Source organism: Dama dama, chromosome 21 (genome assembly GCF_033118175.1).
Source record: "Dama dama isolate Ldn47 chromosome 21, ASM3311817v1, whole genome shotgun sequence".
NCBI lineage: Eukaryota > Metazoa > Chordata > Mammalia > Artiodactyla > Cervidae > Dama > Dama dama.
The window spans coordinates 4,194,658-4,221,503 of NC_083701.1; the positions used below are offsets into that span (position 1 = coordinate 4,194,658).

General features: G+C 54.8%; 1 protein-coding gene across 1 annotated transcript in view; it reads left to right on the forward strand.

Moving 5' to 3' along the window:
- Window positions 1-26,846, forward strand: part of AGO2 (argonaute RISC catalytic component 2) — a 92,248-nt gene that overhangs the window by 35,587 nt on the left and 29,815 nt on the right. Inside the window, exons 2-10 of the mRNA XM_061123131.1 lie at window positions 6,942-7,137; window positions 15,076-15,196; window positions 20,079-20,260; window positions 21,905-22,041; window positions 22,505-22,639; window positions 23,289-23,376; window positions 25,292-25,439; window positions 26,121-26,240; window positions 26,384-26,506. Of these exons, the coding sequence (XP_060979114.1) occupies window positions 6,942-7,137; window positions 15,076-15,196; window positions 20,079-20,260; window positions 21,905-22,041; window positions 22,505-22,639; window positions 23,289-23,376; window positions 25,292-25,439; window positions 26,121-26,240; window positions 26,384-26,506 (1,250 nt within the window). The remainder of the gene's footprint in view (window positions 1-6,941; window positions 7,138-15,075; window positions 15,197-20,078; window positions 20,261-21,904; window positions 22,042-22,504; window positions 22,640-23,288; window positions 23,377-25,291; window positions 25,440-26,120; window positions 26,241-26,383; window positions 26,507-26,846) is intronic.

Consider the following 26,846-nt stretch of genomic DNA (forward strand, 5'->3'; position numbering starts at 1 on the left):
GGAACATTTCAGTCACCCTAGAGTGAACAGTCAGGCAGATCTTTTTGCTTTTGAAGGTCAGCTAACTCGTAATAAGACGAGGCGGCAGGAACACTGTGTGTGGGGGCGGGGTGGTGCAGGCAGCTGAGCCCCTTCTGGGAAGCCCTGGTGCCCGCTGCCTGGTTGGTACTTCCTGTTTCCAGCCCTTCCCTAGACCAGCCCCCAGACCTGTCTCAACGTCACGGCCCCAGCACTTGCCCAGAGCCCTTAGCAGTCCATGACTCAGAGCAGGGAGTGGGGAGGGGGCTACCCTCTCTCTCTGACTCTAAGGTGACTCCTAGCTCCAAGTTCTGTGATTTATTTCCAGTGGTCTGTGGCCAGGGATGCTGTTCTCAGACTGATGGTGTCGGCTGGCCCCTGTTTGTAGCAGCAGACACCCCATGAAGGCTGGAGTGAGGCTGCCGCGGGCTGTCTTCTCCCCATCAGATTTCCAGGTCCAGTGCCTGACCTGATGTAATTTGCAGTTTTTGGAAAATTCAGTTCTATGGGCTTAAGTATGTGGAAAACGGTGGAAATGAAGTGCTTCTCTGAACAGTTCTGCTTGTCCCCCTGCTCACCGGGATGGCCTGATTCCACACTTCTCACCGGGACACTTGGCTTGCTGCCGTGGCCCTGGGTGAACTGCGGGCAGAGCCTCCAGGCTCGGGGGCGCTGCTGTCAGGCCTTATCAGAATGTCTGATTTCCAGTTCCCGACTCTGCCGTGTGGTAGGCGGCCTGTGTGATGAGCAGAAGCCTGGAAAGCCTGTTGTCATGGCAGCGGGTACATTGTGAGCTCACATCACATCAGGGATGGGTGATCATGGGGCAGCCATGGAGACAGAGGCCCCGTCGGCCCGTACGGCTGTTCCTGGTGGAGGAACGTCAGACCTGCCCACCCTCCATGCCGCCGCAGAAACCGCAAAGGCTTTGTGACGTTAGCAGCCACCAAAACATCCTCTTCCCTGCTTAGAGACGAGGCCACCCTGTCCCCTTAGAGGAGGGGGTTCCCCAGGGCCTGTGGTCAGGAGCCCCTCTGTCAGTCTGGTGATACGTGTGATGAGTCCCTTTCCAGAGTGATGGTTTTTTAAGGCAAAAGCAACGCACATAGGATGACAAAGAAAACTGGTTGTATTGAAATGGTTTATCAGGAAAGCAGAAGGGTGACACCGTAACACGTTAGCACATTTAATAACCAGGCCCAGCAGCAGGCCGTGCACTCCCTGGGTTTGAAGAAGCACCTGTGAGTGCTGCCGCCTGACAGGCAGGCCCCCCACGTGCGCTGCTCCCCCGGGCGCACAGTCAGACCTCAGCGGGTGGCGGCTGTGATCGTATGCCAAGTGCTGACCGAGGGACCTCGCGGGGGCCGGAGAGCAGCGCGCGGCTGCTCTCCCTGGAGGGCTTGAGGCGGCGCAGCCTGGGGGCAGAGCCCCCACACACAGCTTCCGGCACAATAGGTGATTGAAGTGTTCTTTGTATTTTTCTACATCTTCTGTAATAAGTGTGTGTTTTGATAATCAGAGGGAAGACTACAATACGGGAAGGATTCACCCAGTCCGCCCGCGTCTGCCATCGTGGGCAGAGAAGCGCGGCGGCTCCTTGAATGGAAACGGTGTTCTGTGCAGGAAAGGACCTGCCACCGTCATCTGAGCGTTTGCAAGGAGGCGGACTTCCTTCTCCCGGATGGGGGCGGGGGCGGGTCTTAGCCGACTGTGAGGTTGCCCTGAGTCCTGGGGGCCTCCTGCGGGCTCTCCCTGGGAGCTGGGAAGAGCTCTGCCCCGGCCCATGCTGGTCCATGCAGTCAGTGGGCTCTGGGCGCCTCCTCGGGTCTGTGACCCTGGACCCCAGCTCCGGGTGGGGGATGGGACCAGTGAAGCGCTCCTGGGGGCTGGGGTGGGGCTGTCAGGAGTCGGTGAGGGGGCAGGGGTCCCACGCCCTGCTCTGGGACCCTCCTCTAAACTCTGCGACAGCCCAGACCCTGGGGGGTGGGTTTCTGTGGGAGGACCAGCGGGGTGACAGGCTCGCCCCTGCGGGCTCTGGGGAGAGCTCTCTGGTTTCTATGACCCGGTTAGTCACACAGGAAGTCGATTATTCATTCACTACACGTTTCCCTTTCACTGATTGAGCTGTGGCTCTAAAAATGGAGGCCTGACACACGTGCTGGACCGTCAGCGGCCTCGCAGCACGCTCCGGGTGTCCGCCTTGTCCCTGACGCTGCCCTCTGCCCCCGCACCATGGTCAGGAGTGGACGCTGGGGGCTGACTCACTCATGTGGCGGGGCTGTGTTGGCAGCTCGCCCGCTGTGACATCTGGTACTTCTGGATGAGAATGGAGGACTCGCCCTCCAGACCCCAAACGTGTGGCCCGTGCGGAGGCGAGCCTCCCAGCAGGAGATCATTCCAGACCAAACGATCTGACTGGCTGCAGGATGGGAGATGTGCTGTGCCCGTGGCCTGGGGTTGGCGAGGGGCGTGGGCTGGGGTGTCTGCCTGCAGCTTCACAGCGGGGTCAGACCTGCGTTTCTCTGTGAAAAGTGTAGGAGGTGTGAGAGAGGCTGGGAGCTGGGGACTCGTGTGCCCAGCTGGCACGACAGGGCCGTCTGCCGTGGGGATTTGCAGCGGGGTGCCCACTTGGGCCGCCAGAACTGCAGCCACCTGGCCTAATGCCAGCACGGTGGCGTCTCCTCCAGGAAGTCTGCCCAGATGCCTGCTCCTCTCGGGCTGTTCCCTGGGCTTCTGTTTATTTAGATGTTTGGTGGCACCCGCTCCTGGAGCCCTGGGCAAGAAGGTGGACCAGGGAGCGTGTGCCCCGGGGGGTGGGGGCCGTGTCCTCTCCTCATCCTTCTCTCTGATCCCAACCCCCCCAGGTACCTGTGTCATAGCCCCCGTTCCTGCTGTGGCCGTGGAGGGCAGACGTCTGCAGAGCTCACCTGGGTGAGGCTAGGCTGGCTTCTAAGCTCCCCCAGATCAGACGCTGTCCGTGCCCACACGTCCCTCCTTCGGGGAGGAGAGCTGGCGCCCCCTGCACCTCCCAAGCGTTGTTAGTGGGTCCTCCTGCCTGTTTGGCGGTTTACCTGCGGGACTCTCTGCGCCTCAGAAAAACAGACCCGTGGTGTCCTCAAGGGCCAAGGCCGTGCAGCTTTCACATCCCTTGGTGTGAGGGTTTCCTTCCCGAAGGTACAAACACAGGTCCACACCTGTCCCCTCAGCTCACAGGGCCTTACCCTGGGGTTTTATATTCCATACGTCTTCCCACAAACTGTCCATGTTTTCATGATTGAAAGCTCAAGGCGGGGAAGAAATGCCTTGTGTATTTTATGTACTTGTTGCCACTGCATTGCCCCATTGCTTTTATTAATACAGCAACACCAACTGGCCAACAGTTCTCCTTGCTTCCACGGCTTCCACGTCCAGGTGGTGGGTATTGGGGCTGTAGGAGTGCTAGGCTCAGCTGAGAGGGGGCCCAGGCCGGCCCCAGGCCCGTGGCCGAGCTGTGGGGTGAGGCAGGCGGAAGCACACCCCCCCCCCCCCCCCCCCCCCCGGCATGGGCACATCAGCTGTGTCACTGTCCGGGCCTTGGATGGCTTCAGGGTTCCGAGACGACCCCTCTGCCGCGTAGCTGAGAGGCAAAGTCAGGAACCGCGCATTAGCAGGGACCTCGGAGAACGGGGGACTGTACTCAGTGCTATGTAATGACCTGTGGGGGAAAGACTCTGGGAAAGGGTAGATATGTGTGTGAGTATGGGCTTCTCTGGCGGCTCAGATGGTAAAGAATCTGCCTGCAATGCGGGAGACCTGGGTTCCATCCCTGGGTTGGGAAGATCCCTGGAGGAGGGCATTACAACCCGTTCCAGTATTCTTTTCTCTTTTTTTAATCGTAGGTATCTGTTTAGTTTTATTTATTTATTTGTGACTGTGCTGGGTCTTTACTGCTATATGGGCTTTCTCTGATTGCAGCCAGTGGAGACTACTTTTCGCTGCAGTGCGCAGGCTTCTCATTGTGGGGGCTTCTCTTGTTGTGGACCACAGGCTCTAGGCGGACAGGCTCAGTAGTTGCAGCACGGGCTTAGTTGCTCCGTGGCATGAGGACTCGTCCCTAACCAGGGATCAAACCTGTGTCCCCAGCACTGGCAGGTGGAATCTCATCCACGCCACCAGGGGAGTCCCCGCTCCACTGCTCTTGCCTGGAGAATCCCCATGGACAGAGGAGCCTGCTGGGCTACAGTCCGTGGGGTCACACTGAGCGAGTAAGTGTGTGTGTGTGTGTGACTGAATCGCTACCCTGTATACCTGAAACTTACATGATCTTGTAAATCAACTATACTTCAATTAAAAAAATTTTTTTAATTAAAAAAAAAACTGAAAGTGATTTGTAAGCTGGGACTCCTTTCCCTGTGGGTTGTGCTCTGGTTCCTGAAGTTGCCCTGTGGCTCTGTGCCTGGACCTCTCCAGGGACACGCAGGTTCAGCCTTGACGCCACACTCAGAGCGTTCTTCTCGCTGGATAGAACCCACCTAAGAACAGGGGTCTCGTGCCTGTGGGCACTCTGCAGAGGGCAGAGAGTCTGCATCTGTCCTCTGACCCTCAGTACGAGGGTCCCGTGATGCCTGCTGATGGTGGAGAAGTAGGCACAGTGATGCGCTGGGTGACCCGCACTCAGACGTGCTCCCGGGAGGTGGCACGCAGGCCCGGGTCCCCCTGTGCCCTCTGTCTCCAGGCCCAGGCACGCTGCGTGCGTGGGACACACAGGCAGCTTGTGCAGGGACTGGCTGTTGTGAAAGGCTGTGAGTGTCATCTGTGAAGTCACACTAGCCCCGTGCAGAGACCGGAAGGTCTCCAGGTGGTTTGACTCAGAGAGATTTAATAACCCTTAGAGCATGTTTGTTTTCTCATAGAAAGAAACCCAAACAGAAAACAAGTAATTCAAGGACTCTCTGAGTTTTTTTTTTATGTCAGAAATACAGTAAGAATAGCTTCTATTATTTTTTGTAGAGTGCTTTTGTTTCCCGTGAATGTCAATAGGGACTGAAGTACATGGAATTTTTTTTTTTTTAATGAGGACTTTTTTGAAGCAAAGATATTTGAGCGAAAATTTAAGGTATTCTGTTATTGGAATTTGTTTTCATTGGTTTTTTTTCTACCCTTAAAACCACAGCTTGAATTTTATTAATGGAATTACTGAAAATTTGAGTTGAGATGAAGTTTCTTTTATTTATTTATTTATTTTTCGTTTATTTTTATTAGTGGGAGGCTAGTTACTTTACAATATTGTAGTGGTTTTTTATTTATTTTTTAATTGTCTTTGCTGAGTGGGAGCACTCCTAGACTAAATTAATGGATTTAAGAGTCATGGAGGAAAGATACCACCATGAGGATCTTGGTCCCTTAATGACCCTCTGGCCTTGTCTTCTTTGCTAATAATTCACACTGCTCCATCTTTAATCTCTCATATGCAAAGAAAGAACCAAAATATACATAGCAAGTATGGTAACCAGAGAGGTTTATAATTTTTTTTTTTTAATTTTGGTGTATATGCTGCATTTTTAAGTCTTGAACTGGCTTACTGTTGAGACGCCCCCTTTGTGGGGAGGTGATCTTGGCCTGTGGTAGAGAAGGGGGTGATTGGCCTTGGCTTCCAGGCTGAGAGATGGCAGGCGTAGTCGAGTGCCGTGTTGACCCAAGCACAGCTGTCGGAAGCCCCTGGGAGAGGGGCGTCGTGGAGGAAGTGGTCCTTGGGATGCGGCATCACTGCGTCTGCGTGACTGTTGGTGTCGGGAGGCTTGGCTTTGGTGACTCTTGGTGTTGCGAACCCCCTCCTGTGTGACTTCAGTGGTCCGTCATAGAGGACACTGGTGACCTTCCTTCCTCTGAGTTGGGTGTCTCTGGTGTGAGTGGGAGTGGTGGATCCGGTGTGTCTGGGCTCGTGTGCATCACATGCTCTCAGACCAGATCCTCGGGCTTCTCGTGGTCCGGCTGGGGAGGCCGAGGGCCAAGCGTGGTGGCAGCACATGCGGCAGACTCGTCCTGGAAGTGGAGCTCAGAGAGCTGGGCAGACGGGCTGTGGGCTGAAGGAGCTGCTCGGGGTTTGTGGGCGGGAGCGGCGTGTGCAGGGCCCAGAGGCACGAGCTGGCTCTTGGGGGCGGCGTTGGTCTGTTCGCGGCAGGAGATGAGGCCGAGGCAGGAATGCCTCAGTGTTGGGGCTGCGTGCTGGGGGCCAGAGAAGTGTTTGCACAGAGTGAGGGGGGCACCTGGATGACGTGTCACCACCAGGATGACACGGGAATCCAAGCTGGGGCAGAGAGAGTGAAGTCGCTCAGTCATGTCCGACTCTGCAACCCCGTGGACTATAGCCTACCAGGTTCCTCCGTGTATGGAATTCTCCAGGCAAGAATACTGGAGTGCGTTGCCATTTCCCTCTCCAAGAGATCTTGCCAACTCAGGGATTGAACCCAGGTCTCCTGCATTGTAGGCAGACGCTTTACTGTCTGAGCCGAGGTGGATAGGAAAGGAGGCGTTCAAGGGAAAAGCAGATGAAATTGATGAACACTGTTGAGCAGTCGGCCGTGGAAAGTGTGTGGGAAGGGTCTTGACCAGAGCAGGCCGCAGCTCCCTCACTGATGGAGGCGCAGGCGGGGGGAGGGTCTGAACTGCGAGGAGCCCGTCATCCTAAGAAGTGAGGAGGGCTGAGCACAGCGTGCGGGAGGAGGCCGCCGGGGGTCGAGGAGCGGGCGCCTTGGGGGGGCCTCGAGCTTGGTGCCTGGGGGGCTCTGTGACCAGGCGGCCCGGGCGGGAGTGGGGTGAGCTCCAGGAGGAGGCGGTGCCGTGGAGCGGGCGGGAGGGCGTGCCCGCGGGCCTCTGGGCCCGTCGCGGGCGGGAGGCGGCGGGCAGCCGGGCCCTGGGTCACGGGCGTCCTCTTTGTGTTCCAGCGCTCGCGCCTCCTGCTCCGCCACCGCCACCCATCCAAGGATATGCCTTCAAGCCTCCACCCAGACCCGACTTCGGGACCTCCGGGAGAACAATCAAGTTACAGGCCAACTTCTTTGAAATGGACATTCCAAAAATTGACATCTATCACTATGAGTTGGATATCAAGCCAGAGAAATGCCCAAGGAGAGTTAACAGGTATTCTGTTTTGTCTGTCTTTTAAGACGAATCCACCCTTCAGGTCTCAGCAGATCCCTTGGGACCTCTTTCCCTCAGAGAAGCTTCCATTGTATTCCTCGCTTTTTAACATTCTCGTGTTGAGATACAGTGAGTGCACACTGTCAGTGTGCAGCTCAGTGAGGGCTCACCCCAGAAAGCTGCCCTGTAACCCGGCCCCCAGCCCCCACAGCATTCTGGGGTCTGCCCTGGAGGCGCCCTGCCCGCCGGGGTGAATGGAGGCGCCCGGCCCGCGACAGAGCCGCCTGCGCCCTGCTCCTCTCACTCAGCGGGCTGTGAGCCTGACCTGTGGCTCTGTGCGAGTTGAGACCTTCTTGCTCTTACTGCAGAGGAATGTGTAGTGATGCGATTCTTTCATCATTTATTTCCTCGTCCTTCCATTCGGTGCCCCGGCGCTCTGCTGTGATGAATGAAGCTCCTGGGAGCATGCTCGTTCAAGTCTTTCTTGTGGACGAGTTTTCGCTTCTCTTGGGTGACCTGGGGGTGGAGTAGGTGGGTCAGAGGGTTGTGCAGCTTTAGCTGCGTGGGACGCCGATTGCACTGTCTCCCGCTCCCAGCAGCCATGAGGCTCTGCTGCCCCACGTGCCACCATCAGCACTCGGCTCAGTTAGTCCTTGTGATTTTTGCTATTTCAGTGAGGGTGTAATGGTTTCCTCAGTTCAGTCGCTCAGTCGTGTCTGACTCTTTGTGACCCCATGGACTACAGCACGCCAGGCCTCCCTGTCCATCACCAACTTATTGTGGTTTAATTTCCATTTCTTGATAACCAATGAACTGAGCACCTTTTCATGTGTTGTTTTTTAGTAAAATATCTGTTGAGGTCTTTCCCCTATTTTATGGGTTGTATTTGTCTTGCTACTGATTTGTTGGGCTTTTAACTAGTATATTCTAGGTTTGAGTCTATACTGGAAATATTTTCACCCAGGCTGAAGCTTATTTTCCTTTTCACTTTTCGTTTCATTTTCTTTTGTTGTTCAGTTGCTAAGTCATGTCCGACCCTTTGCAACCCAGTGAACTGCAGCACACCAGACTCCCCTGTCCTTCACTGTCTCCTAGAGTTTGCTTAGATTCATGTCCATTGAGTCAGTGATGCCATCCAACCATCTCATCCTCTGCTGCTCCCTTCTCCTCCTGCCCTCAATCTTTCCCAGCATCAGGGTCTTTTCCGGTGAGTTGGCTCTTCTTATCAGGTGGCCAGAGTATCAGAGCTTCAGCTTTAGCATCAGTCCTTCCAATAAATATTCAAGGTTGATTTCCCTTAGGATTGACTGGTTTGATCTCCTTGCAGTCCAAGGGACTCTCAAGAGTCTTCTACAGCACAATTTGAGAGCATCAGTTCTTTGGCACTCAGCCTTCTTTATTGTCCAACTCCCACATTCATACATGACTACTGGAAAAATCATAGCTTTGACTATACTGGTCATTGTCGGCAAAGTGATGTCTCTGCTTTTTAATACACTGTCTTGGTTTGTCATAGCTTTCCTTCCAAGGAGCAAGCCTCTTTTAATTTCATGGCTGCAGTCACCATCCACAGTGATTTTTGAAGCCCAAGAAAATAAAGTCTGTCACTGCTTCCACTTTTTCCCCCATCTTATTTGCCATGAAAGGAGGGGACCAAATGCCATAATCTTGAGTTTTAAGCCAGCTTTTTCACCCTCATCACCCTCAAGAGGCTCTTTAGTTCCTCTTCACTTTCTGCCATTAGAGTGGTATCATCTGCATATCTAAGATTGTTGGTATTTCTCTCAGCAGTCTTGATTGATTCCAGCTTGTGATTCATCTATGCCAGCATGTCACATAATGTACTCTGTATATAAGTTAAACAGAGCGACAATATACAGACTTGTCATACTCTTTTTCCAACTGGTTCGCATTTTGAACCAGTTCCATGTAAGGTTCTAATTGTTGATTTTTGACTTGCATACAGATCTGTCAGGAGACAAATAAGGTGGTCTGCTATTCCCATCTCTTTAAAAATTTTCCACAGTTTGTTGTGATCCACACAGTCAAAGGCTTTAGAGTAGTCAGTGAAGCAGAAGTAGACATAAGAGATGCGTAGTAAACAGGATTCAAACCTTCCCTGGGAGACCCAGAAGGATTTCCAGTCCATTTATCCTTGTGCAAACCTGCCAGTGATGAATCCTCCCAGCATTTTTTAAAATCTGAAAATATAGTTAACTTTCTCCTCATTTTTGAAAGGTTTTTGCTGGATGTGGAATTTTAAGCTGGCAGTTTTCCCCCAGTACCTTAAATTAGATGTTACTACATTGATTTTTGGGCTTCCCTGGTGGCTCAGATGGTAAAGAATCTGCCTGCAGTGCAGGAGACCTGAGTTTGATCCCTGGGTTGGGAAGACTCCCTGGAGGAGGGCATGGCAACCCACTCTAGTGTTCTTGCCTGGAGAAGCCCCATGGACAGAGGAGCCTGGCGGGCTACCGTCCGTGGGGTCTCAAAGAGTTGGACACGACTGAGTGACTAAGCACACTCATTATCTTTTAATCCTCATTGTTTCTGATGGAATCTCAGGGACTTGTTCTGTTCTGTTTTTTAATTGTAGTTCCCCAGTATGTATCTGCCTTCTTCCTCCAAATACTTTCTATTTAATTTTGCTTTTCAGCAATTTGACTGTGATGTGCCTAGGTCGAGTTTTCTTTGTATTTTTTCCTTCTTGGGATCCTTTAGTTTTTTTAGATTTGTATGTTTGTGTCTTTCATGTTATTTGGGTGAAATACTGGCCATCATTTAACTATTTTTCCTGTCCAATTTCCTCCTCTCCTACCGGGATTGCAATTCTGTGTATGTTAGACCATGTGATACTGTCTTGTGATTGTAATTAAAAAAAAAAAAAAGGTTCCCCTTCTTTTCTCAGTTTGGATAGCCTTCATTGGTCTCTCTTTAACATCACTTTATTTCTCCCCACTCTTTTTTGGTAATATCCGGTCTTCTGTGGTAACCATCCAATAAATTTTTCTCATTTATATACTGTACTTTTTGGTCCTGGGATTCCCATTTGGTTCTTTTTCATAGTTTGCATTCTCTGCTATTTCTCATCTGTTCATTCTCATCTTTTTTCTTGATGACTTTGAATGTTTTTATAGTAATAGCATATTTATTATAGTAGCACATGTCTGCTAATTACAACATATGGGTCATTTCAGAGGTTGTTTCTATTGGCAGGTTTTCCCTTAGATTACACGTCACCTCTCTTTGCTTATTCACGTGGATACTGGGTTTTTTGTTCACTGAACATCATGTATTTGCTGTTTTCTCCGGTACCCAGCCGCATGGATTCCCACCTCTGCTGCTCCTGTCTCCTCAGGATAAGTCTGCTGCTGTCTGACGCTCCTGTATCCTGTTGTGGTTTGGAAATTACTCCCAGCAGAGTGAATGTGTGTTTTCCTTCCCCCAGTAATCACAGTCCTAAACTGCCTCAGTTCCAGTGCCATAAATGGTTCTCATGTTTTTACTAGTTTTGTAGGATGGGAGGATAAGTCTTCCTACTTTGTCATGGTCAGAAACAGAATTCTGAGTTTTGCAGTTTGAAAAGTCAGATTGGTTACCTGGTTTGTACTGGTACCCTATAAAATACTCTTTGCTGTAAATTTTTTCCTGATGAGTCTTTGTAAGAGAAAGAATGCTTGGGGCTTGTTTTCCCTTATCTGTAAAACTAAACAGTTGGATGGACTCAATGCGGCTCGTACACATTGTTTCAGACTTTTTAGAAAGTGACTTGGTGTACATGTTAAAATAAAAATAGTACACACCCTTTGACCCACCAATTCTATTTCTGCGTATTTATCCCCAAAAGACGTGTCTCCAAACAAACAATACTTGACAGTTATATGAGGTCCTTTAAATACGTGCTTACTAAAAATGTGTGTGTAAACCAGGGTTTTGGGCACAGCTGGTTCAGACACTTTGTTCATGAAGGTCTTCTGGGGTCTTTTACTGTGCCCTACATGCTTTGAGACGCTCCACGAATGGGCGGGCGTGTCTGATTTTGAGTCTCCCTGGGACAGAATCCTGTGAGAATCTGTGATTTGGATATAATCTTAGAGCCGGAATGAAGGCATGGAAAAGCACGTCTCCTGAGCTTTGGCTTGGTGTGGCAGCAGTGGGTTCTTATTATGCCATCAACCACAGCGTACAAGAAGCTTTCTTTTATGAAAATAGGCATGACTAAGGCTTTGTCATCTGGCAGCAGAAAAAGGCTGATGGTGATTAAAATGGGATGTTTTTACCTGACTCTGCTCCCACAGACCTGTTGTAGTTGTGACTGCAAGGTTCTGAAGTTGCCCCGTGTCTAGAAATTGAGTCAAACAGGAAGTAGCCCCGATGAATCTTGAGCTGCACTTTTGTGGCCCGGCCAGCCCAGGCACTAGTGTGCCCTGCTGCTCCCCTGGGTTCAGAGCTGACCTGAGGTCTGCTGCCTCCTCCTGCGTGCGCCTTCAGCGTTCATTTTGCTGGTGACTCTGATGGACCTTGGCTCAGGTTCAATCTCAAAAGTGTAATCAGTCAAAATAGCTTGGAAAACGTCAGAAGTCAAGTTTTTGTGTTAGGAGAACCCATGACGCGCTAGCACCTTGACATAGTCCCTGTCTCCAACCGTGCTACCACTGTGCAGCCTCCAGTGTGCCCTGGGCTGCAGTGGGGGCCAAGGGGGATGTGGTTTGTGTCCCCAGTGGGCAGGGCCCTGACAGGGGCAGGGCAGCACTGGAAGACGGGAGCCCGGAGTGGGCGGGAGTCGGACACAGGAGGTCCGTGCCGCGGGCTGTCCCCCAGACTGACGCCGTCCAGGGAGACCTCAGAATCCCGTGTGCTTCCACGCTGCAGTCTGTGTTAAAGCACGTGTCAGTTCTGAGTTCCCAAAACTTGTGCAGTGCACATAGTAGGCAGTTAACACATTCAGCCCTGAGGCTTCGTGCAGCACTGGGAGAAAAATGCCATCTACACAGGTTCTGATGCGCCATCATGAATGCTAGCCCAGTGTTCCCTCACCCCTGGCAGTACAGTAGTCACCGTCCTGAGTGGAGCTGTGGGAGGGGGTTCAGTATAAGGCAGGGTCCGTCTTCTCAGGGGGCTTCTAGTGTCCCTGTGGCTTCAGTTGGTCACCTGCAACAGCCAGTGCCCAGGGCTGGTCCAGGCCGTGCAGGCCTTTCCGCCAGCACCGGAAACCTTGCCAGGAGGTCAGAATTAGCACTTCCGTGCTCAGACACACAGGATGGGCTGCTCGAAGGAAGAAGCTGTGCTCCTGATCTCCGACTGTCCTTTCCCTCTTACTCCTCTTGAGCTCAGTCAAGTGGCTGCTGAAGAACCCTGAGCAGGAGCTCAGTCTGTGCAGGGGAAGTGGGGGCCGTGCAGCCTGGCCATGTGGTTTGCAGCCTGCTGCTCACAGGAGGAAATGTGCACCAGGAGGAAAAGCCACCAGAAGGTGGCTTCATACCCCATAGATCTTTGACTCACTCATCCTGCTTCTAAGTGTTTATCCCAAAGAGATGTGTACAGGCACATCTAATATTATCATGGCAAAAAGGGAGAGGGAAAAGAGATCATTTCAAATCACCCCCTGGGGATGGTTAAATAAACACACTGTAGACCACTGTGAAACCATGGACAGCAGTGAAATGGAGCTTCCCAGTATGAATACCACAACCGGAAGTGTAGACAGCCATATGGTTTGTCAATGGTATGTTACAGTACACGATGCAGCAACATCCCTATCTCTAGACTTGATGCCACTTTGTATATATAATGACAAGGGAAGGTCTTAAACACACATCCTGGGAAAACAGCAAGCTCCAGAACCATGTGTTTAAAAACGTAATACATTGTTTGTTTTGTTTTTTAATGTACCTATGTATTTGTGTAAAATGCGTAGGTTTGAAGATAATAAGGTTGCTTCCGGGAAGAGATGGAAGTAGAGCTGCTCTGGGCGGACTTAGCGCATTATCCATGTTTGAAATTCACAATGGGAGTGTGTTAATGCAGAAATTTGTGTAATTAGAGATTAACCAAAGAATACATTAAAAATGTTTAATGACGTATATTTTTATAACTGGAAGTTTGTGTAGCTCTCGATCTCCCTCGCGTGTTTCACTCATCACCCCTGAAACCACGTGTGTTTTCTGTTTCTATGAGTCTCTGTTTTGTTATGTTGGCTCACCTGTTTTGTAGTCTGTCCTGTCTCTCTGCTCCTTCTCTCATAAGTGAAATGTCTGCATCTGTGGGTCATTTTCTGGGTCCTCGAGTCTGTCCTGAGTTCAGCTTGTCTGTCCCTCCACTGTCTCTGCCACGGTTTCTGCATCCACTGTGTTCTTTTTCAAGAATGTGCTTACTGGCCTTTATCCTTTGATGTTTCCAAATACACTTTACAGTTTATTAAATCCTGTCAGATAAAAATTAGCCCCTCTGGATTTTTATTGGGATTGAAAGTGAATTTTTTTTGGAAATTGAATATTCCTGTCCATGAATATGGTTTATCAGTTGGTGGTTTTGTTTTTAAGCATCTTATGGTGTTTTCAGTGCCCCAGTAAAGAGTCGTGTATGCCCCTTGGCACTAGCTGTCCCCTGTCCCTCATCCCCTGCACACTTGACCGTGGGGAAGTCCGCCCTTCATTGTCATAGACTTCACTGGTCCCTTCAGGGAGGACCACATTGGTTTGGCTGATTTACTCCAATCCTGGGGGGGAGAGGAGCCATGAAGGGTGTGGCTTTCTCTTATTTTGTTCTGCATCTGTGTTTATAAGTGAGGTTGATCCATAATCGCCTCGTCGTGTTTAAGAGAAAAGTTGGGGCGTGTGCCCTCTTAATTCTGTTCACAATAAACTTGAATTCAGTTGGGTGATTTGTGCTTTGAATGTGGGTGGGACATCTCAATAGAGCCATCTGAACTTTGAGTTGACGGTGAAGTCTTGGCCAAGAAGATGGGGTCCTCGCAGCTTGGGGAGCAGTGGTCTGGAGACAGCGTGGAGGCAGGGGCCACCCTGCCGTGGGTGACCCAGGGTAGTGTGTGGGGTGGCGGGTGAGCCTGCACCCCGGCTGCGGGTCGGGGCGGCGGGGTCGGGGTCAGAGCAGCACCAGCTGTCCTGGAGGCTTCATACCTGCTGGGCTGGGGTCTCTTGGTGGGTGTCAGAGGCTCGGTGCGTTCCTCATGAAGCCAGTGAGGCAGAGGCAGAGGCTTGCGGCCAGGCTGAGCCCTGGCACGCCTCCCCGTCCTCTGCCCTTGACAGAGTCAGGAGGTGGGCGTGCAGTGCTGCTCTGCTGGGAGTGCGGAGAGGCTGGTGGGTGGACAGGTAGGCAGAGCGGGGGGCGAGGTGGGGTCACAGGCCGCTCGGTCCTCGAGCCCCATAGCAGAACAGCTGCTTCGTGCCCGCTGGGTTCCTGCTGCCCAAGGAGCTGACAGCCCCAGAATCTTTGTCGCTTAGAACAGCAAACCTCCATGTCAGGTTCAGGGTCTTTGTTCCAGAGCCCAGACTGAAAAGGCAGCAGCACCCAGAGCGTGTTCTGCAGTGGGTCACAGAAGCGGGAGGCCAGGCCGCGCCGGCCCCCGGAGTTGTGGGGCAGGAGTGCTCTGTCACGGGGCAGGGGCCTGGGCCTCAGCCTCAGGAGGGGGCGTGCTGTCTGCTGGATAGGCGTGCGCAGCAAGGGCGTGGAGGGGCTCTCCCGTGTTTGAGCCTCGGGGTGAGTGAGCGTCAAGCACCCAAAGGTCTAGTTTGGTTTCTTGTAGGTGGAAGTTGAAAGTCAGGTTATTTATTTATTATTTTCTTTGAAAGTCAGGTTATTAAAACGAGCCACAGGGCTTATAAAAATTGCTTAAAAACCTGTGTCAAAAGAATGTCATCCTTGTATGCCCTTTCCCTGGTTTTATTGACGTTTTGCTCAAATTCTGTCTTGTTTCAGGGAAATAGTGGAACATATGGTTCAGCACTTTAAAACACAGATCTTTGGGGATCGGAAACCAGTGTTTGACGGAAGGAAGAATCTCTACACAGCGATGCCCCTTCCGATCGGGAGGGATAAGGTGAGCTCATGGAGGCGGGTTGGGTGGAGCAGTGTGTGAGCGGTCAAGCCTGCTGTCTCTCTGGTCACACACGGAGTCACTTCCCCCAGGGGCAGAATGCCCCCAGCGGTTGTGTGCTTCACGGTGGAGTCCACAGATGCCACCTTCTGTGGGCTGTGGTTTGCAGCGGCAGAGGGTGAAGTCATCCAAGTCCAGGGAAAGACACCGAGAACGTCCTGAAACCATGAAACTTTTAAATGAGAACCACACATGTGTGCGCGCATGCTCCAGACCAGCCCCAGACAGGAGCCTGCATCATGGGGTGGGTCTGTGACGACCTAGAGAGAAGTGTGTTCGTGCAGGTGTAGACAGGTGCCAATTGGCAGCAAAAGCAAACGGTCACTCGGCGGTAACTAGCCATTCGTCCAAAGTGATACCATGATTCATCAACCTGGGGTCGTGGTTGGATTAACATGTCACCTCTCCTTATTGTCTTTATGCTTGCTGTGGCTTTATTTAAAAGGCAGTATCCCTTCTGCCTAGCACCTGCCACTTCTTGGCACATCTTCCAATCAATGGGCTGCCCTGCTTTGATGATAGGTGTTGTTTGTAAGGGAGGAAAACCGAAGATGGCGTGGAAATCATTTTTACATGTACGGGCGGGGGAGGGGAACAACATCAAAAAACAAACAAGTAATTGAACAATTATCCCAATAAGAATGTAAAAGCTGATTCCCTTCAGGAATGATGTACACAATTAGCCTCTTACCAAAAGAGTCTCTGAGAAGGAAAATAGCTCAGAGCTTAGAGGATCTGAGATCTGAGGCTACTGCCCTGTGACCTGCAAGTTCTCTGCAGACAGGACATTGTGGTTTTGCTTCTGCATTTTAATGATAATCTTAAAATGACTAAGCTCCTCTACTGGGCTGGATGGCCAGCAGGGTCTGTTGTTTTAGCTCCCAGCTGCATGGCTGGGAATTGCGGTGCTCTGATAGGGGGCCTCTGTTAGGACCAAGGCGAGGCGGGGCAGTGATGAGGGCCCCTGAGATAACAGCCTGCCTCTCACCAGCCCTGCCTGGCTCTGGGGACCAGATGCCAGCCGGTCAGCTGAGCAGAACCACCTCTTGCAAATGAACATGCTCTCTGCCTTTGAAATGGGGCTTCCCTCGTGCTCAGATGGGAAGGAATCTGCCTGCAATGCGGGGGACCCGAATTCAATCCCTGGAGAAGGGAATGGGTGGACCTACGCCAGTCTTCCTAGAGAATTCCATGCAATCTGTTCCATTTGAAGTGTGTTAGTTATAAAGTTTTACGTTTGATTTGCACATTTGTTCTTGTTTAAAGTTGTATAAGAAAGAAAAGCCTAAGGCGTTTACTCACAGTGTTGTCTCTTCATGTTTATAATTAGGTACTGGGGGGCCTGAGGAATATTTCCTTCAGAAGGGGTGGGGGAGGACGTGTGGTGGTCAGAGCTGAGACACGTCGTTGTCGACGTTGACATAGTGCCGGGGTGGTAGTGGATTTGAGCCAAGTGCCTTCCTGGCCCCAAGTAGTGGTGGCGCCTTGGGTGAGCTGCCTCTCCTGCCCCCCTGTGAAATGGGAGGTGGTGTGGAGGCCACCTGCCAGGGCACTGTGCCCCCACAGTGAGTGAATGCACCCTGAGAAGGCTTCTCCACTGTCGTGTTCCCCCGCAGCCCTGGGGCCTCTTTAAGTGATGGTTCTGGTTCCAGGTCTGGGGTATCTACAGCTTTAAGCAGCTCTCCTGGGTGATGCCCACGCTCCTGGCCCCAAATCATGCCTGGGGGGCCGTCAGGGTTTAAAGCACTTGGTCACAGCGCTGGGAGCATAGCACACACTTAGCAGATGCTAACAGTGACGGTTGCAGGTCCTCTGTCATTTTAACTGCTGTTGTGTGAGGTGTCCGGTGCCCACAGCAGCACTTTGGACGTTTCACCAGGTCTCGGTGGGCGCTTTGCATGTGTGCTCATTTGTGTCCAAGTCTTTGTGATCCCATGGACTGTAGCCCACCAGGCTCTTCTTTCCATGGGATTCTCTAGGCAAGAAGACTGGAGTGGGTTGCCATTTCCTCCTCCCGGGGGTCTTCCTGACCCAGGGATCAAACCCACATCTCCTGCATTGGTGGGCCGATTCTTTACCATTGAGCCACTTGGTGTCTCTTAGCTTGAAGCCCACCCATCTTCATCCTTTCCTCAAGTGGGCTTAGAGAACCTGGCCACAGCCTCAGGGTCTGGTTGGGGTGGAGTCTCCAGATTCCAGACCCCTCCCTCCAGTCACCTGTAATATCTGTCACATATTTGCAAGGTGCAGAAATTCACCTCTTCTGTTTGGGAGCTCATGTGAGATGCTACCCTTTTCTATTCCCGTACATTCACATCTTGTAGCAAAGTGTCGTCTTTTTTTTTTTTTCCCCTTTTATGTGTGCTCTTTTTTCCATACACTACTTTTTTTTTTTGTGTCACAGGCACTTGTGTATAAGAGAGGAAATCCTTTTATGTCCCCAGTTGCCCTGAGTCTGCTGGCAGCTGCCCGGGGTGTCCACACCATGCCCGGGGCCCTGACCCCAGGCGGGCAGCTGTTGCCCTCCATTCCTCATCTCTCCCGCCAGCCCTCCCTCCTCCATGCCAACCCCGTGCTGTCTGAAAGCCCCCCGCATGCCAGGCCTGCCCTTCCCTTCTCTGTGCAGGAGACCCGGGAGCTGTGCGGGCTGCTCGCCATGTAGGTGTCGCTCCTGCTCTTCTTCAGCAGGGATGCGACATGAGTTGCAGCCGGGAGTGCGTTCGCTTGTTGCCCGTGATGCTCCCCCAGTGGGTCTATAGACATCTGGGCAAGCGGTGCTCCCCGCCCACCCGGTGCTCCCTCCAGCCGCAGGGCAGCTCCAGGCGGGACCCTGCTCTGTCATCCCGGTGATGCACAGACAGGAAGGACCCAGCGTGTGACTTCCGTCTGTCCACAGAGGTCGGCCCTTGGGGCCGTCTCCCGTTTTCCAGGCCTGCGGTGGTGCCTCTGCTGACTGCCCACGGTAAGAAGGTGGCGGGAGGCGTCTTCCTGGTCACGGCTTCCGTGCGCTGGTGCCCTCGTGTGCACAGCGTCTGTGATCCAGGGGGCCGCCCGCTGTCCCGCGTTACAGATGGCATCCTGGAGGAGCCCCCTGCCCAGGTCAGGCTGCAGAGGGTGGCCTCTTGAGGCATGTCTGACATAGAATGTCGCAGAGCCTGGAGCTTCTTCCATTCCCTTTTTGCCGGGGACCGAGAGGAGGCTGGTCTGGACTCTACTTGAAAACAGGAGGACCTCTTCCTGAAGGGAAGTGCCCCTCCGAATCCCCCCTTGGTGGGATTATAGAGGCATTTCTGAAGAATGACCTTAACAGGCATCTAATTTAGCACCAGTCCCCGAGCATGGCGGGCGTGACGTGCCCGCTGGAGTCATGTGTGAGGGGAGCAGGTGTGAGTCCCCGCCCACCTGCTGGCCGAGCTCTGCAGCCGCATGTGGGTCTCTGCCGGCCGCACTCACACCTCCCCTGGCTGCCCCCACAGCCCCCGTCCTGACGACTCAGGCTAAGCTGATGCTCTCTTGACGGCTTTCATCGGCTGTGTGCGCGCCCTTAACATGTCCTCTGTCTTGAGACAAATCTTAACCGTAGCAGCCTCTGTGGCTAGCTGCTTCTGTTCAGTGTCAGGTGCTTGAGATCTGTCCACTGGGAAGAACGGGCTCCTTTTCACGCTCTGCTCATCCTTGACCGGAGCCCGGGCCGTGTCCAGTTTGGGGCCTGCATGCATCCTAGGCGTGCGGGGCTCCATGAGTTCTGGTTGCTGCTCTGGGGTACCTGAGCGGGGGTGGCAGTGCAAGAGGGAGTGCTCCCCGAGGCTGGGGGGTGAGCGGAGGGATAGTGCAGGCATTGGGGGTGGTGCGAGGGAGTGAGAATGAGCCCCCAGTCATCACGTGTGAGTGGCAGGCAGGGCCTCTGACACCAGCCCGTCTGCCCTTTCATGGTGGTGGCTGAAGCTGCTTTCTCTGCCTTCTTGGCCCTCGTGATGCTGGTCCTGCGGCACTTCTGTGCGCAGGTGGGCACAGACAGCCCTCCAACAGTGTCATGACCTGTTTGCCCGGGGCCAAACCATCCACCACCAACCAACCACACCCTCCTCTCACTGTGGTCTCCCTTAGCGACAAGTCTAATCCAGCAGAAAGGTTGGGAATGTCCGTCCATCTCGATCATTGTCAGTGTCTTGCTCTGTTTTATCTCGAGTCTGTTCTGAGAAGGCTCATGCTCATGATTTATTCACTGCAAAACTAGCTTATGGACTCAGAGACTCAGGAAACAGGAACCCCCCCGCCCAGATCCACTGCAGTTTTCTCAGTCCCACCGGAGAAAGAATAACTGCCCAGGACCCCCAGAGAGCTGCCCACACCCTCTTCATCTGTCCCAAGAGCAGCCTTGTTTGTGCCTGTGTCCTGCTTTCCCCGTCCTGGGCTTTCCTTCTCTCAGAAGCTGCCCCAGCCCCCGGCGGTGCTGGCCACTGGCTCTGGCCACCACCATGTATCTGGTCGGGCTTGGGAGGCATGGGACCTCCGGGCGGGGGCGCGGGCATGCCCATCCCTGTGCATCTGGATGAAGGACCGGCTGAATTTCTCTAACCTCGGGCGTTCTGGAAGCCAGCTGGCCCCGGGAGGGGTGTGGATCCTTCCACACATAGACCCACCACCCCCAAGCGAGGTCTGCGCTCAGCATCTCCCTCTCCGCCCTGTGGAGGGGCTGAGCGGGGCTGAGCGGGGAAATTTGCCCAGAAACTGTGCTCGGCTGGCTTGGCCACAGGGAGGCACCTTTCAGGGAGGCTTCCTCAGAAGGAAGCGTGAGTAGCCGTGTGCTCGGGTCTCCTCCCAGGTGGAGCTGGAGGTCACGCTGCCAGGAGAAGGGAAGGACCGCATCTTCAAGGTGTCCATCAAGTGGGTGTCCTGCGTGAGCTTACAGGCGTTACACGATGCACTTTCGGGGCGGCTGCCCAGCGTCCCCTTCGAGACGATCCAGGCCCTGGATGTGGTCATGAGGCATCTGCCGTCCATGAGGTGAGGACCGCCCACGGGGTGGGGGCTGGAGGAGCAGGAGGGTCTGCCTCCAGTGCCCCGTTTCCTGAGAATGTGAACCTGCTCTCCCAGGATGCGCTGGGCCTGGGGGTCAGGGTGGTGACACACACGGGCTTACAGGGCGAGGGCAGCAGCAGCGCCAGCCAAGAACGTGAGCTGGCGGGGTCTCAGTCAGGCACGCACAGCACAGTCCCACCAGAGGAAGCGTGACTGCCCAGGCCTCCCCGGGAGCTGCCCTCACCCCCTTCCTGTGTCCCGAGACAGGCACACACTCCCCGTCTCTGGGCGCAGTCGCTCCACCCGGCACGTGCGCAGGGTCCCGCTTCTCGGGCGCCCGCACGCCTGTGTTCCAGCTCCGTGCTCAGCTGGCCTGCGCCACATGGAGGAGCCTCTCAGGACCATGGAGGTTGCCCACTTTGGCTCTATCCTGTGGGGCTTTTTCCCCCACTAATCAGCACATTTGAACCTGCCGGGACAATTGGGACAGCTTGTAATTGACCAGACGGAGGCTCAGAGTTGCACGGGTCCCCATGCGGGAGCTCGGGCTTCTCCGGGGGTCGCCTCTTCCTTCCACATGTGTCCTGCACAGTGGGACCCCGGGAACTGTTTGAATGATTAAGTAAAAGAGGGAACATTTGAAACTGAAATGAACCTCCCAACTGCACTCTCCCAACCCTGACCAGAACTCTTAAGATGTGAGTGTAAGAGGAGGCGCCTTGAAGGGCCGGGTGGGTTTTTACAGGGGGCCCTGCTCTTCTGTGGACAGAGCAGCCTGTCCCTCAGGGCAAGGGTCCCCTCCCACCCCCAAATGTAGTCTGTCACTGCTTGAAACTGTTGCTAGCGGGGAAGGTAGGTAGATGAAAAAAACAAAAAACAACTCTTAAGGGTTGTTGCCAAAATGTCAAATCCATTTATTAAATGAGCAGCAGGAATTGCTGTGATTTCCTGCCCGCCCCCCCCCCCGCCCCCGAATTGCTTTGAATTAATCACCAAGTTACTTTTATCATCAGGAGGAAAGTCTTTGGGGAAAGTGGAGAAAGAGACAGGATGAGCACGTCTGTGGGGCGGCAGAGAGTGGGCCGTGTGTCCTGGTTGGCGGCTGTGTCTGCAGGCAGTGGGGTCTTCCCTTGGGGACCCTCAGCGATGCTGCGGCCACTGACTGCTGCCCTGAGAGTGTGGGGGCCTCCAGCTCTGAGCCCCGGTGGGAACTGGCCCCAGGAGGGGTGTGGGTCTTTCCACACGTAGACCCACTACCCCCAAACAAAGTCTGAGTTCAGCATCTCCCTCTCCACCCTGTGGAGGAGCTGAGTGGAATGGATGTGGCCCGGGGGCTTGGTCTCTGAGAGGTCCTTGGCCTTCAGTGCCAGAGGCCCTGAGGCCCGGGTGGGGCCTATCCAGCTGGCTGACCGTGGTCACCTGAACCCCTGCCCCACCCTCCACCTGAGAAAGGTGTGAAGTACTGGCTGCAGGCAAGGCATCGAGGTGGGAGGGTCCCACGGGAAATGGAGGCAGGACCGGGCCACGTGCCCTTAGCTCTCGGGGGGTGTTCTCCCCTGTGTTCCCTGCGTGTGGGACATCCACAGGGTGCGTGCCTGCTGGCACCCCCAGACGAGGCTCCCATTGCAGGTACACCCCCGTGGGCCGCTCCTTCTTCACAGCATCCGAGGGCTGCTCCAATCCTCTGGGCGGGGGCCGAGAGGTGTGGTTTGGATTCCATCAGTCTGTCCGGCCTTCTCTCTGGAAGATGATGCTGAATATCGACGGTAAGCAGAGCCCCGGTGCCAGGGCAGGGTTCGGGGGAGGGCCCCTGAGGCCAGCTCCACCCGCACCTGCTGGTGCGCAAGGGCAGCAGCACTCAGGCTTGACCGTCGGAGCCTCTGGGGGGCCCGCTCCCCAGGCTCCCGGCTGCCCCTGTGTTGGATAAACTTCAGCGAGATGGAGGCCAGGAGGTGGTCAGAAACTGCCAGAAAGCCCACAGCTTGTGGCCGTCAAGCCCAGCTTTACTCTCAGAGGGTGACCTTAGCCTCTGCCAGCACCTAGCGCTGCCCTGGCTGGAGTGGGCAGTGGCAGCCTGTGCCCCGGCACGAGTCCCCACTGCGGGTCCGCTCCACGGGCAGGGGCCACGGAGGCCAGGTGCCCTCCTGCCTGCGGGGGCTCAGCCGCGGGAGGGGCTGCGCCAGAACCCAGTCACACCTGTGCTCCCGTCTCTTCTCTTCCCGCCCACAGTCTCGGCGACAGCATTCTATAAGGCACAGCCAGTCATTGAGTTTGTTTGTGAAGTCTTGGATTTTAAAAGTATTGAAGAACAACAGAAACCTCTGACAGATTCCCAAAGGGTCAAGTTTACCAAAGAAATCAAAGGTAAGCAGCTGCCTGCCTCAGGCCCGAGGGGCATATGGCCGAGGGGGCCCACGTTTCTCCTTGGAGGTGGGGGCAGTTGACGTCAGACTCGTCACCACGGGGACAGGATGGCCCGTGGCATCCGAACGTGGAGGAGAACGGCCCAAGGTTGCAGCAGGACATAACCAGCATCTCAGAAGTTTCAGAACGTTGGCTCCTCACCACGTGGGGTGTCTGTATGCATCAAGCCTGGTCTCCACTTGAGGAAGTGCAGTCCAGGGCACTGTGGCCAGGCTGGGTCCTCCTGCCCGCCATCTGGTTGCTGGAAACGCCTCAGAGCCCGGCCCTTGGCACCTGTCCTTCCTGGGGGTGTACAGAGGCCAGCAGCAGGGCTTTCTGCTAAGAATAACCCCGCAGGAAGCACAGAAGGCCGTGGGCGCGGACGCCACACTCTCAGTGGAGCCCCGTCGTCTGTTGTCTCTGAGCACAGGCCTTGGGCCTCACCACCCCTGGGCCAGGGGGCACCCCTGCGGGTGAGATGGCCCAGCCCCAGGCCCTTAGCGTGGGTCTGCGGGTGAGGGTCCCCTGAAAGCCAAATGGTCTTTGGTGGGGTGTCGCGACAGGTCAGGCCTAGTCTTGATGCTGAAGCCCAGCCGCTCTGTGTCCTCAGGTCTAAAGGTGGAGATAACGCACTGCGGGCAGATGAAGAGAAAGTACCGCGTGTGTAACGTGACCCGGCGGCCGGCCAGCCACCAGACGTAAGTCCCTTCAGACTCCCCCTAGCCACCGGACGTGAGTCCCTTCAGACTCCCCCGGCCCCCGGACGAGAGTCCCTTCAGACTCCTCCAGCCCCCGGACAAGAGTCCCTCCAGACTCCCCCTAGCCACCAGACGTGAGTCCCTCCAGACTCCCCCTAGCCACCGGACGTGAGTCCCTCCAGACTCCCCCAGCCCCCGGACAAGAGTCCCTTCAGACTCCCCCAGCCCCTGGACGAGAGTCCTTTCAGACTCCCCGCAGCAACTGGACGAGAGTCCATCCCTTCAGACTCCTCCAGCCAATGGACATGAGTCCCTCCAGACTCCCCCAGCCCCCGGACGAGAGTCCCTGCAGACTCCCCCAGCCCCCGGACGAGAGTCCCTGCAGACTCCCCCAGCCCCCGGACGAGAGTCCCTCCAGACTCCCCCAGCTCCCGGACGAGAGTCCCTGCAGACTCCCCCAGCCCCCGGACGAGAGTCCCTGCAGACTCCCCCAGCCCCCAGACGAGAGTCCCTGCAGACTCCCCCAGCCCCCAGACGAGAGTCCCTGCAGACTCCCCCAGCCCCCGGACTAGAGTCCTTTTAGACTCCCCGCAGCAACTGGACGAGAGTCCATCCCTTCAGACTCCTCCAGCCAATGGACATGAGTCCCTCCAGACTCCCCCAGCCCCCGGACGAGAGTCCCTCCAGACTCCCCCAGCCCCCGGACGAGAGTCCCTCCAGACTCCCCCAGCCCCCGGACGAGAGTCCCTCCAGACTCCCCCAGCCCCCGGACGAGAGTCCCTCCAGACTCCCCCAGCTCCCGGACGAGAGTCCCTTCAGACTGCCCCCAGCTCCGGCCTCCTCTGTCTCTCAAAGTCCAGACTCTGCACCGTGACTTCTGGAAGTATGCCTTTGGCTTAGTCGATTCCATACTTCACGTCGTGGGATAAAATTGTGAAATTCCTCGTGTTTGGGGCAGGAGTGGGGGTGAGATGGGATATGGTGGGGGTGGGTGGGGGGACTCCTCGTCAGTTTTCCTTGAATATTACTGGCAAAACAAGGGCCTTTTGGGCTCATCTTCCAGCCCTCTGCACTGAGCAGGGGCCTAGGGGGTAGTGGGCATGAGTGTTCACTGCCTGAACTCAGGCTGTGCCTGGCGCCCCGTCACATCACAAGCACTGTGGGGTCCCTGTCGAGGTAGTAGGTGTCCTGGCCTCACGGGTGCCCTGATGCCTAAGCCATGTGGCCCCCTGCACCCCACCTGGAGGCCTCCTGGGTCTAGTGAGGACTTGTTAGTTTATTTCGTAGTCGTTCCAGGAGAAGCGCCTGGTGTGTCGCTGGGCACTGGTTATAGCAGGGCGCCCAGGGCCCCGTGAAGCAGGTGGCCACAGTGAGCCTGCGTCCTGGTCCCTGTGCCCGGCACCTTTGGCCCCAGCCCAGCCTTTGGCCCCTGCCCACCTTTGGCCCCTGCCCGGCCTGTGTGACCGCAGAGGCCCGAGCTGACACAGTTCATCCTTTTTGCTGCCCTGTCTGGAAGGTCTCGGATTCTCTGGGGCAGGCTCTTGGAGCACGCAGCCTGTGAACGACTTTCGGAGTCGGTGCGAGGGGGGCTGGGACGCGCACAGACCGTTCTTCCCGGCTTTGTCTTTGTCTGGATCCTTTCCATGTCCCCTAGATGTAGGTGTCTCTTGTGATTACTGCATATTGTGGGTGTGGGGGTATTTTCCCCTTTCCGACTCTGGAAATGAAACAAAATTGTGGGACTTGGGGATGTTCCTGATGACCCAGAGGGTGCGGTTTGGTTTTGACTCCCAATAGATGCTTTGGATGCTCCTCCGCCTCCTTCATCCCTGAGAAAGCAGACCCAGAAAGGCTACGTGAGCAGGTGTGTGGCCCGGGGCGGGCTCTGAGCCTGAGCAGTCTCTCTCTCCCCTAGGTTCCCGCTGCAGCAGGAGAGCGGGCAGACGGTGGAGTGCACGGTAGCCCAGTACTTCAAGGACAGGCACAAGCTGGTTCTGCGCTACCCCCACCTCCCGTGTTTACAAGTCGGACAGGAGCAAAAACACACCTACCTTCCCCTGGAGGCAAGCCCCCGCCCTCTGTCTCTTTGGGCTGGGCCCAAACTTTGTGACTCCCGCCACTGTGGGACCTTGGGCAGGTTCACAGACGTGGTCCAGCCTCAGTTTCCACATTAATGAGATGGGTTTGGTAACTCACAGGATTCATGTGAAGGTTGGGATCATATGTGTGTGTGCCCAGCAGGCGCCTGGCACAGGAAGTCTAAAATCCACTTCTGGTTTGAAAAATCCTTGCCTGGGAAAAGATCAAATGCTGAAATGGAGACGCGAGTTCTAACTATTTTCTGTTAGTGTTTTAAATTCTCCGTGCTTGCCCAGTGGCTCGAACATCTGGGCCATGGTTGGGTTTTTCCCATCTGTGTCCCTTCCCAGGCAGCCCTGCCTACGCCCCCCGCCCCCTGTCTGAGGACGGGGTCCACACACCCGTGCTGAGGACGCAGGCCCGCCCGCCCTGCAGCTGTGTTGCTTCCCCCGCGCAGTTCCCAGGCTGTGTCTGTGTTACACCGGGTGTCCTCGGGGGGTTCTGCTGTGGACCGGAGGGCCTCCTTGGGGCTGCCGTTCCTAGTGGATCTCAGGAACATATCCCCACCCCCCACCCCACCCCCGCCCCACTAGGGTCTGTGCTCAGCCCCAGACCCTCCTGCTTCCCCAGCCCACTGCTGACCCAGCTCTTGCGTTTCCTCGAAGGTCTGTAACATAGTGGCGGGACAGAGATGTATAAAAAAGCTGACCGACAATCAGACCTCAACCATGATCAGAGCGACTGCCAGGTCAGCCCCCGATCGGCAGGAAGAGATTAGCAAGCTGGTGAGCGTCCCATCATCGATGCAGGCTTTGGGTGGGGACAGGGTCCCCGGGCATGGCACCCTGATGCTCTGGACAGATGCGGCTTCTGGAAGGAAGCAAAGATTACCCCCCGACTCTGAGCCTCTTCTCTCTTCCCTTTCAAGATGAGAAGTGCCAGTTTCAATACAGATCCGTATGTTCGTGAATTTGGAATCATGGTCAAAGATGAGATGACAGACGTGACCGGACGGGTCCTCCAGCCGCCCTCCATCCTCTACGGGGGCAGGGTAGGTGGTAGGCTGGGCGGGGCCGTTCTGTGGGTGTTGGGAGTGTGTGACGATATGCTGACAGTGAAGCAAGAGCGTCCAACCCCCTTCCCCACCCCCAGAGGTGTAGACCATGGTCAAGGTAGCGTTCTAACCCCCTTCCCCACCCCCAGAGGTGTAGACCATGGTCAAGGTAGAGTTCTAACCCCCATTCCCGCCCCCAGAGATGTAGACCGTGGTCAAGGTAGAGTCCTTCCTGCTCCCGTGTGAACCTGTAACAGCTGTCGGGCTTCGTAGAGGACTGGTTTCCTTGACCCTTTAAAGTTTCCTGAGTCCCCCTTTTACTTTTCTAAAGGTAAAC